General features: G+C 44.5%; 1 protein-coding gene across 1 annotated transcript in view; it reads left to right on the plus strand.

Annotated features, from left to right (window-relative positions):
- Nucleotides 1-8,906: 8,906 nt before the first annotated feature.
- The window catches only part of LOC126482087 (probable G-protein coupled receptor 139), a 52,538-nt gene continuing 49,344 nt past the window's right edge, over nucleotides 8,907-12,100 (plus strand). The window contains exons 1-2 of the mRNA XM_050106063.1: nucleotides 8,907-8,943; nucleotides 9,255-9,433. Coding sequence (XP_049962020.1) covers nucleotides 8,907-8,943; nucleotides 9,255-9,433 — 216 coding nt within the window. The remainder of the gene's footprint in view (nucleotides 8,944-9,254; nucleotides 9,434-12,100) is intronic.

Genomic DNA, 12,100 nt, shown 5'->3' on the forward strand with positions numbered 1-12,100 from the left:
CGCTGCAGCTGTCACGGCGGAAACCGCGCTGATGGCGGAGCGCTGTTGCGGCAGGTTCGCTTCACTTCCCGCTTCCTGCAGGCCCCGACGACCTGTGTCTGTCTGTCTGTCTGTCTGTCCGTTTTCTGTCACGCTACTTTGAGCTGACCTCGCAGGGAACCGGCTCCCGAGCCGCAACATCCTGCACCCTGTTCGAACGATCCCTTCTTTCTTCGTTTCAGCAGATACAACAGTCCGTAAAAAACATCAAGTTGTGTTAATTCCAGAATGAAAAGAAAGCACACAACTGCACCGAGTAAAGCACTAGTAACCCCCCAGGAGACATCTGGCACTAATAGCATGTAGCGCCGCCTCTAGCTTTCATAATGGTCCCAAATAAGAGGGGAAGAGAGTCCGTAAGTTTCTTCAGGTATGCCATTTCCAGCAAGAGCCACTAATTGGGGATTACATCCCCAAGAACTACCATATCGCTGGACTGCTGACTTCAATATTTCATCCAGTGTCTCCAAAAGTCCTAGACTTTTCTACTGGATTAAAATCGGGCGATTTATCAGGCCAGTCGAGGCGCGTTAGGGTACCTGAGTGTTCGTCAGATAACGAACGTGTGCGTGCAACCCTGTCAGCATGTCTGTTTTCATATTGTCCACTGCACACTCATCCTAAAGATGTACAAGAAAGGAAGCCAAATGGTCATCGAGAGTACTGAAGTAAACATACTGCTTCATGTTCATGCTAAAACGAATGGGTGGGTCCAATACTATACCGATATGAAAACCAGTCCCAAAACATCACAGAACCACAGACTGTATGTGAAACGCCTCACTGGACCGCCGGTGCCCTAGGCTCCTCACATTGTCTGAAAAGAGGTAATATCACTGTGACTCCTCGATACACACTAAGCCCTTCAGTCATCTGCTGTCCAGTTTCTGTGTTTGTTGGCCCACTGAAACCGTATCAGGAATAGCCTTCTGTGATGTATCCTACTCCAAATATTCATTGCATGCAATTCTCTTCGTAGCGGTTGATCAGAAGCTAGTTTGAGATGGATCCGCATTCCTTTTTCATCATTCTTCTGACTGGTTTGATGTGACCCGCCACGAATTCCTCTCCTGTGCCAACCTCTTCATCTCTGAGTAGCACTTAAATCCTACGTCCGTAATTAGTTGCTGGATGTATTCCAAAATCTGTCTTCCTCTACATTTTTTGCCCTCTACAGCTCCCACTAGTACCATGGAAGGCGTTCCCTGATGTCTTAACACGTGTCCTGTCATCCTGTCCCTCCTCCCTGTCAGCGTTTTCCACATATTCCTTTCCTCTCCGATTCTGCACAAAAACTCCTCATTCCTTATCTTACCAGTCCACCTAATTATCAACATTCGTCTGTAACATCACATCTCAAATGCTTCCATTTCCTTCTGTTCCGGTTTTCCCACAGTCCATGTTTCACTACCGTACAATGCTGTGCTCTAAACGAACATTCTCATAAATTTCTTCATCAAATTAAGGCCTATGTTTGATACTAGTAGACTTCTCTTGGCCAGGAATTCCCTTTGTGCCAGTGCTAGTCTGCTATTGATGTCCTTGCTCCTTCCGTCATTGAAAATTTTTCTGGCCATGTAGCAGAATTCCTTAACTACATCTACTTCGTGTCCATCAATCCTGATGTTAAGTTTCTCGCTGTTCTCATATCTGACACTTCAAAATGGTTCAAATGGCTCTGAGCACTATGGGACATAACTGCTGTGGTCATCAGTCCCCTAGAACTTAGAACTACTTAAACCTAACTAACCTAAGGATATCACACACATCCATGCCCGAGGCAGGATTCGAACCTGCGACCGTAGCGGTCACGCGGTTCCAGACTGTAGCGCCTAGAACCGCTAGGTCACTGTGGCCGGCTATCTGACACTTCTCATTACTTTTGTCTTTCTACGATTTACTCTTAGTCCATATTATGTAATCATTCGGCTGTTCATTCCATTCAGCAGTTCGCGTGATTTTTCTTCGGTTTCACTCAGGGTAACAATGTCATCAGTGAATCGTACCATTGATACCCTTTCACCTTGAATTTTAATTCCACTCCTGAAGCTTTCTTTTATTTCCAGTATTTGCTTCTTCGGTCCACAGACTGAACAGTAGGTACGAAAGACTATATTCCTGTCTTACACCCTTTTTAATCCGAGCACTTCATTCTTGGTTGTCCACTCTTATTATTCCCTCTTGTCTCTTGTACTTATTGTATATTACCCGTTTTCCCTAGAACTTACCCCTACTTTTCTTAGAATTTCGAATATCTGGCACCACTTCACATTGTCGTACGTTTTCTCCAGGTCGACAAATCCTATGAATGTGTCTTGATTTTTCTTTAGCCTTGCTTCCATTATCAACCGCAAACTCAGAATAGTCTCTCTCGTACCTTTACCTCCTCTAAAGCCAAACTGATCGTCAACTAGCACAGTCTCAATTTTCCTTTCCCTTCTTCTGTATATTATTCTTGTCAGCAACTTGGATGCATAAGCTGTTAAGTTGATTGTGCGATAATTCTCGTACTTGTCAGCTCTTGCAGTATTCGGAATTGTGTAGATGATATTTTTGCAAAATTCAGATGGTATGTCGCCAGACTTCCGCATTCTGCACACCAACGTGAACAGCCGTTTTCTTGCCACTTTGCCCCAGTGATTTTAGATATTCTGATGCAGTGTTATCTATTCCTTCTGCCTTATTTGATCTTAAGTCCTCCAAAAGCTCTTTTAAATTCTGATTCTAGTACTGTATCCCCTAACTCTTCTAAATCGACTCCTGTTTCTTCTTCTATCACATCATACAAATCTTCCCCCTCATAGCGCCATTCAGTGAACTCTTTTCACCTATCTGCACTCTCCTCTGCACGTAACAGTGGAATTCCCGTTGCACTATTAACGTTACCAACCTTGCTTTTAATTTCAACGAAAGTTGTTTTGACTTTCCTACATGCTGAAAGAGCTAGAAATATGATGATAAAACCGAAATCTCGCAATGAAAGTATGCACATTTTCTATTAATTTCACATTACAGTTCTGTTCTAAGTCTTTTTGGTATCAGTTAGATCAAGCTAGAACACGTACCACGCAGCATAATCTACTTTGGTTGTGACGTCGATTAGTAAATATGAGTCAGATCAGACAAGAACTGATTCAGACAGACCTTGTAACTGAGAAGAATGGGATGAAGGAAGAATAGAAGGAAAAAAGTGAGGACACGGTGAATAGGGCTGTCTCGATGGGGATCTCAAACTTTGTTTCTGTGAAACACGGTTACAATGTCTTAATCACTGTGACACATGAACTATTTTGAGGCGATGACAGATGGGGTTGCGATTTGATTGAAATCTGCCATGGGATCAGTCTGTGGAGAAACAACTCTGTGACAGTAATTAATTAAACAGATGGTCGTAGCAGAACCAGCTGTAATGCATGAGTAAATTCCATCACGACAGCAGCTAAAGAAGCAAACAGGCGGTTGCAATACAAATGGCATATCGATTACAGCAGTGGCCGAGTTTATAACTTCACTACGACATACCACAAACTCTAGTTTTTAGGCAAGCTGTGGAAAATCGTGTCATAAAAGTCCGGTTTCGAATCCCGGCCTTAAGGCTGGTGTACTCTATCCGTACTCTGTTGAAAATTATTTTAGGATTGACAGTTACGTCGGAAATAGTGGGGTGAGGCCCATGCGCGAAACACGGCACGCATTCAGCCAGTCACACGACACCGATAGCCACTGCAACACCCCCGGTTTGCGAAATCTTTACTCTCTCCACTACAACACTAGCCGCTTGCATTATTTGACTGTGCTTCAGGCAGCTTGCTATGATGTGGGATCGTTCGTAGCGCATTCGAAACCGTGTTTGTTTTCATTCCCTATTCACGCCTGCCAGTAATTCAGGACCCAATTTTTCCCGATAATGATGACCCCCAAAAAAAAAAACTTACAGCTTCAGAGGCGGCCTGTTGTTATGGGACTTTAGGCCTGGCGAGACGTGTGCTCGTAGCGGAGTTCTGGGATATCTGGACTGCAGCCTAGGCGCTCGCACCACAGAAAGGTTAAAACAAACAAGTATTCGTTTTAATACTGTAGAGCAGGTACTCTTATAATTGTCAAGGGCGCGTACGTAATTTTTGTACGGGTTTATTCGGTTCAGTTTTTAGACGACAGCTGATACGAATTGAGTTTACGTCTCAGACGCTATATTCCCTCGGGTCGAATTTACAGTAGAACACGTGGCACTTCATTTAGCAAAATCGCTAGCTCTTGTAAGAAGTGTGGTAGTTTTAAGTGTGTTCGATTTTTCAGAGAGGCGATTTTATCCATTTCTTTTCATCGAAGCCAGGACTGATACTTCTTTTCACTTCCTCTCTCCAGACGTGGACGTCTGAGTCCTTGAAACAGACGAAAACCATTTTCAGACAACTTTATTTGTCAACGAGATGTTGTGGGAAAGTACTGTATTTGAATTAAATGTAATTAAAATTTGCTTTTTTGTTATCTGGTATTTGGCTAACAAATACGCTGTGTGATCAAAAGTACATAGACACCTGGCTGAAAATGACTTACAAGTAAGTGGCGCTCTCCAGCAGTAATGCTGGAATTCAATATGGTGTTGGTCCACCCTTAACCTTGATGACAGCTTCAACTCTCGCAGGTATACGTTCAATCATATGCTGGAAGATTTATTGGGGAATGGCAGCCCATGCTTCACGGAGTGCTGCACTGAGGAGAGATATCGATGTCGGTCGGTGAGGCCTGGCACGTAATCGGGGTTCCAAAACGCCCAAAGATGTTCTGTAGGATTCAGGTCATGACTTTGTGCAGGCCATTATATGGATGTTATTGTCGTGTAACCACTCCACCACAGGTCGTGCATTATGAACAGGTGCTCGATCGTGTTGAAAGATGCAGTCACCATCCCCGAATTGCTCTTCAACAGTGGAAAGCAAAAAGGTGCTTAAAACATCAATGTAGGCCTGTGCTGTGATAGTGCCACGCAAAACAACAACGGGTGCAAGCCCTCTCCCTCGCTGGCAGATGACTTTCACCGGGCATTCGCCGTACCCACACCCTGCCATGGGATCGCCAAATTGTGTACCGTGATACGCCACTCCACACAACGTTTTTCCACTGTTCAATCGTCCAATGTTTACGCTCCTTACACCAAGCGAGGCGTCGTTTGGCATTTACCGACGTGATGTGTGGCTTACGAGCAGCCGCTCTACCATGAAATCCAAGTTTTCTCACCTTCCGCCCAACTGTCATAGCACTTGCAGTGGATACTGATGCAGTTTGGAATTCCTGTGAGATAGTCTGGATAGATGTCTGCCAACTACACATTACGACCCTCTTCAACTGTCGGCGGTCTCTGTCAGTGAACAGAGGAGGTCGGCCTGGACGTTTTTGTGCTGTACGTGTCCCTCCACGTTTCCACTTCACTACTGCATCGGAAACAGTGGACCTAGGAATGTTTAGGAGTGTGGAAATGTCGTGTACAGGCGTATGACATAAGTGACACCCAGTCACTTGACCACGTTCGAAGTCCGTGAGTTCCGCAGAGCGCCCCATTCTGCTCTCTCACGATGTCTAATGACTACAGAGGTCGCTGATATGGAGCACCTGGCAGTAGGTGGCAGTACAATACACCTAATATGAAAAACGTATGTTTTTGGGGTGTCCGGATACTTTTGATCACATACGAGGTGTACTCGTATATTTGCAAACAGTTACAATATTTTATTTTTAAAATTGAAATACCGATTTTTGAACGGACGTGAATCTCAATTATTTGCTCTTTTTCCACGAAGTTATTCGTAGTGGTTTTAGTTACTTGTGTTGAATACCTCAGTGCCTATAATTCTTTTCAGCTTTTTAATCTCAGCCATCAATAAGGTAAAAATTACATGAAAAAAATTTCGTGTATCTATACCTTTTATAAGTTAAAGTTCACAGATGCTTTTTTCTGTCTGCATGTTATGGATAATATGAGGAACTACTGTAGGGATTTTGATGACTTTCACTTACAGAGTGAGTCACGAGGAAGGCTTGTTTATATCACTACATATTATAAATATTTCGTCCGGCCGTAGAAACATGCGAAGCTGGGTCACGTCGCTAGACGAATAACAAACTTTAAATGCTGTGTTGCGGGCTTTTAATTCAAAAATTGATTTAAAGAGCAATTTTTATGGATTAGTTACCAGCATCACAGGCTCAGACTAACGGTCTGTAGATTCTAAATACGTTATGTGTTCAAAAGTGTCCCGAAACCCCGATGTAACGCGAAATTGACAAATACATGTCAAGGGAAGAGGACTTGTCAGTATAAAAGGAGGTGGGAAGCATATTATTGTCAGTAGAGCAAATGGCTCTGAGCACTATAGGACTTAACATCTGAGGTCATCAGTCCCCTAGAACTTAGAACTACTTAAACCTAACCAACCTAAGGACATCAGACACATCCATGCCCAAGGCAGGATTCGAACCTGCGACCTTTGCGATCGCGCGGTTCCAGACTGAAGCGCCTAGAACCGCTCGGCCACCGCGGCCGGCTGTCAGTAGAGAAGCAGTAACAGCAGGATGGATCTGTCAGGAGAGTTCAGTGACTTCTAACGTGGAGTGGTCATTGATAGCACCTCATTAACAAATCCATCAGGGGCATATCAACTGTTCTGAAACAGTCCAAGTCATCTTTTGGTGATGTAATTGCAACGTGAAAAGGAGGAAGGAAGAACCACATGTAAACCAAGACAAAGCACTCCTCATGTTATGACGGACATGGACCATCGAGCATTGCAGACGGGGGCAGTAAAAAATTGCATGAAATCAGCGGAAGGAATCAAAAATTCTGAAATGCTACCAGCAGTCCAGTTAGGACAATGCCTGTGCATACCGAGTTGAAAAGAATGTGGTAAAATGGCCGAACAGCTCCTCAAAAGCCACACAGTTCTGTAGTCAATGTTAAGCAACGCTCGATATGGCGTAAAGAGCGACGTCACCGTGTATAGTGACAGTAAGGAAGTATGGATGGATTGGTGTTACTCTACTGTATTGCGCTGAAGGAAACGCTAACTACAGGAGGGTATGAACGCAGTTTACAGCATTGTGTGCTACATACATCAGAGGACCAGTTCGAAAATGATGGTTGTTTCTATCAGCATGACAATATATTCTATCATAAAGCAGCATCCGTGAGGGAAATGTTTGTGGACAATATTCATTCCTGTAATTGAATAGCTTGCCCAAAGTCCCCAGCTGAATCCAACAGACAACCTTTGGAATCGGTTAAAACGTCGATATCGCTCCAGACCCAGTATCTAACATCACTTCCTACTCTGGTTTAGGCTCTTGAGCAAGAATCGACTGGTATCTACATCTACATCTACATTTATACTCCGCAAGCCACCCAACGGTGTGTGGCGGTGGGCACTTTACGTGCCACTGTCATTACCTCCCTTTCCTGTTCCACTCGCGTATGGTTCGGGGGAAAAACGACTGCCGGAAAGCCTCCGTGCGCGCTCGGATCTCTCTAATTTTACATTCGTGATCTCCTCGGGAGGTATAAGTAGGGGGAAGCAATATATTCGATACCTCATCCAGAAACGAACCCTCTCGAAACCTGGAAAGCAAGCTACACCGCGATGCAGAGCGCCTCCCTTGAAGAGTCTGCCACCTGAGTTTGCTAAACATCTCCGTAACGCTATCACGGTTACCAAATAACCCTGTGACGAAACGCGCCGCTCTTCTTTGGATCTTCTCTATCTCCTCTGTCAACCCGACCTGGTACGGATCCCATACTGATGAGCAATACTCAAGTATAGGTCGAACGAGTGTTTTGTAAGCCACCTCCTTTGTTGATGGGCTACATTTTCTAAGCACTTTCCCAATGATTCTCAACCTGGCATCCGCCTTACCAACAATTAATTTTATATGATCATTCCACTTCAAATCGTTCCGTACGCATACTCCCAGATATTTTACAGAAGTAACTGCTACCAGTGTTTGTTCCGCTATCATATAATCATATAATAAAGGATCCTCCTTTCTATGTATTCGCAATACATTACATTTGTCTATGTTACGGGTCAGTTGCCACTACCTACACCAAATGCCTATCCGCTGCAGATCTTCCTGCATTTCGCTGCAATTTTCTAGTTCTACAACTTCTCTGTATACTACAGCATCATCCGCGAAAAGCCGCATGGAACTTCCGACGCTATCTACTAGGTCATTTATATATATTGTGAAAAGCAATGGTCCCGTAACACTCCCTTGTGGTACGCCAGAGGTTACTTTAATGTCTCTAGACGTCTCTCCATTGGTAAGAACATGCTGTGTTCTGTTTGCTAAAAACTCTTCAATCCAGCCGCACAGCTGGTCTGATGTTCCGGAGGCTCTTACTTTGTTTATCAGGCGACAGTGCGGAACTGTATCGTAAGCCTTCCGGAAGTCAAGGAAAATGGCATCTACCTGGGAGCCTGTATCTACTATTTTCTGGGTTTCATGAACAAATAAAGCGAGTTGGGTCTCACACGATCGCTGTTTCCGGAATCCGTGTTGATTGCTACAGAGTAGATTCTGGGTTTCCAGGAATGACATGATACGCGAGCAAAAAACATGTTCTAAAATTCTACAACAGATCGACGTCAGAGATATAGGGCTATAGTTTTGCGCATCTGCTCGACAACCCTTCTTGAAAACTGGGACTACCTGTGCTGTTTTCCAATCATTTGGAACCTTCCGTTCCTCAAGAGACATTCAGACACCTTATTGGAAGTGTCCCCAGCAGAATTGAAGCCGTCATAAAGGCGAAGGGTGAGCACGCTCCACATTTATGTCCACTAGTAGGTGTCCGTATATTTTGCGTCTGATAGTATATGACTGTGATTGGTGGACAGCTGATGCATGTAGGAGGTGAGATAGTTCATGACTGTGGTTGATAGGCAGCTGATGCATGTTCCAAATGGTTTAAATGGCTCTGAGCACTATGGGACTCAACATCTGAGACCATCAGTCCCCTAGAACTTAGAACTACTTAAACCTAACTAACCTAAGGACGTCTCACACATCCATGCCCTAGGTAGGATTCGTATCTGCGACCGTAGCGGTCACGTGGTTCCAGACTGAAGCGCCTAGAACCGGACGGCCACACCGGCCGGCACTGATGCATGTAGGAGGTGAGAGATAGATGTGAGTGACGGTGTGGTGCTGGGTGCGTGTTGCAGGCAGCTCGTCCATCTGGCTGACGGTGTCGTTCACGGTGGAGCGCTACATCGCGGTGTGCCACCCGCTGCGCGGCAAGGTGCTGTGTACGGAAGCGCGTGCCCGCAGAGTCACGCTGCTCGTCGTCGTCGCCTGCCTGCTGGCCACCGCCACCACGCCCTACGAGTGGCGCATCACGCAGGTACTGCACGCAGCTACAGCGTCCGCGCGGCTGCTTGGAAGAGTCAACGCTGGCGCCGACGCTACGACCTCAACTACCAACACTGATCCACTCACCACGCTAACGATGAGAGGTGTAATGTCTTTGCGGGAAACATTTCACTACTCGTGATGAGCATGTGCACGGGGCACTTTCCTCTTCTCTCGTTCCCCTCTCTTCTGCGACCTCTGTCTTCTCGTGGCATGACCCTAGTACAACACAAAACTCGGCGTTACCTCATTGGAGACAATGTTAAAAAATATATCGGCTCAACCACTTCTTTATAGTGTAAAATACTAAGATTGACGCGTTTCGGAAGTCAAGCTTCCATCATGAGAATAATAAAAAGTAAAAGAACCTGTTAAAACTCGCTACAGTGGAACATGCAACAGGCACAATAAAATTGATAATAAAATTAAAACATCCTGGCTACTTCCCTTGTTGCAGTCGTGTCTTCCAAGGTGCATCTCCACATAGTCGTCAAAATATAAAAAACTCTAAAATGGTGTCGCCTGTGGTGTTCAACATCTAACCACATGGCTCAATCCTCTATCGTCGTAAACCGCCCGTGCGTCTTCGTTGATACCACACACCACGTAGCCAAACACGACACTGAAACGCGAGTGAGCTCACGCGTAAGTAAACAAGGAAGTCACAGAGATGTCTATAGAAGAAGATAACGTATACATGTTCCAAGGACCTCATGAAATGATGGTATCCTGCCAATAGCTAAAAATGTAGTTACTAAAAGAAACCAGTGAAATGTTTGAAAAAGTTATTTGTATCACCAGTTAGCTGTTCATTCAGTGTGTTCTGATTATCCACGCTATGTATCGTAATTTCCAGCTGTTCTAGTAGATCCAGCTTTTTGCCTTTGTCCTGTCTATGTAAAATAACGAGACCCTGATCTATTCCCAACATGGAGTGTCCCGTTTCCCAAATATGCGTGGCTACAGCAGACTTTTCGTAATTATTAAGCCGGAAAGCATCGCTATGTTCTTTGTAAAGTACTTTAAAGGACCTACCAGTTTGGCCTGCATAGCTTGTCTTGCCTTGCCTTGCTATTTCGAGCTGAGGCCATTGTCGATGTCAGAGGCGGTTTTAGACGATATTAAGTTGATGTATGGTGCGGCCGACTAATCTTTTATATGTAGTGCACGTATTTCGAACCACTCACTCGCTTAGTAACATGATGCTCTGATGGTGATACGACACACCGAAAGCAGTGGTAATCCATCCTTATCCTTGGCCATTCAACTACAGTCCTCAACTCGCGCAGACTGGTCAGAGCTGGGTCCAAGGCACGTGCGTCTTCCTAGATGCGCTCGTAAGACTGACGTCTGTGACGTCTGTGACTTCTGACGACACGCAAGCATATTCGTCTCCGTGGAATATTCGTTAAATCATTCCCATCCAGAGAAAAATCGAACGCTCCACTGTCTTGTTGCAGTTTTAAACCGCTTCCAGGAGACTAAACGAGAAAAATAATATACCAGTCGGTTATAATTAAAGGGCAGGTACTAACGGAGGTCCCGTGTGGACTGTAATTATCATAGCGCAGCGAAACATGGCACATGTGCTAAAGCGTCAATACAGAACCGATTTACACTTGAATTAGTTCCAATTGTCGCCACCAGGTGCAAATCTGGGGCTGTACAGTATTTGTATGACGGTATGACATCCAAGCTGTCATTTCAAATGGTTCAAATGGCTCTAACCACTACGGGATTTAACATCTGAGGTCATCAGTCCCCTAGACTTAGAACTACTTAAACCTAAATAACCTAAGAACATCCCACTCATCCAAGCCCGAGGCAGGGTTCGAACCTGCGACCGTATCAGCAGCGCGGTTCCGGACTGAAGCGCCTAGAACCTCTCGCCCATAGCCGCCTCCTCGCTGCCATTTGACAAACCATAACGTGAGTGAACAGTGTGACTATCGAGTAGTCACTGTGCGCTGTTAGGGAACCTGTTTTATGCGACTGCCAAAATTACAGTGCTGCATTGAGACAATATCGCCGACAGAAATGTCTGAAGAGAGGTCCGACGTCATTAAATGGCTTAAAGAAGATGCTAATGAAATTTCAAACTCCTACGGCAACCACCACACTTGTCACACATGGTTTGATAGTAAAATGTAACACAAAAGCAGAAAATAACTTCAACAACACAATAGTTTCGTAACCTGTACTAATACGTAACTAAACACTAATGTAAACAAACTTATAAACTTGCTTCAGAAACTTTTAATTAGCTACACAAATTCCGGATGAGAGACATGAATTAATTTAATTTTGAAGCGCGCTAAGTCTAGTCAAAGACAAATATCTACGCTCGTACGAAATCTGCGCCTAAGTATGTAAACAAACTCGCGACTGCCGGCCTTTACGAAATACTTCCTTTTCGATGTAATTACATTTAGAAAAGCGAAACCTTCAATAGATTAGATAAGAAGTAAATGCACTAGTCTAAAATGTAATATTAACTAAATTAGTTCTTATTTCAATATTAATCGCTTAACTTAGTGAAAGCTTCGTAGACGCGCGTTCGCCTGGCTGCAGGGCTGCTAACCTTCCCTCACAACGTGTACCGCAACTCAAATTCATACCATCTTTTTATGTTTCGAGCGTGTTCCTGTAACTATTCTAA

Source organism: Schistocerca serialis, chromosome 5, assembly GCF_023864345.2.
Source record: "Schistocerca serialis cubense isolate TAMUIC-IGC-003099 chromosome 5, iqSchSeri2.2, whole genome shotgun sequence".
In the NCBI taxonomy this organism is placed as follows: domain Eukaryota; kingdom Metazoa; phylum Arthropoda; class Insecta; order Orthoptera; family Acrididae; genus Schistocerca; species Schistocerca serialis.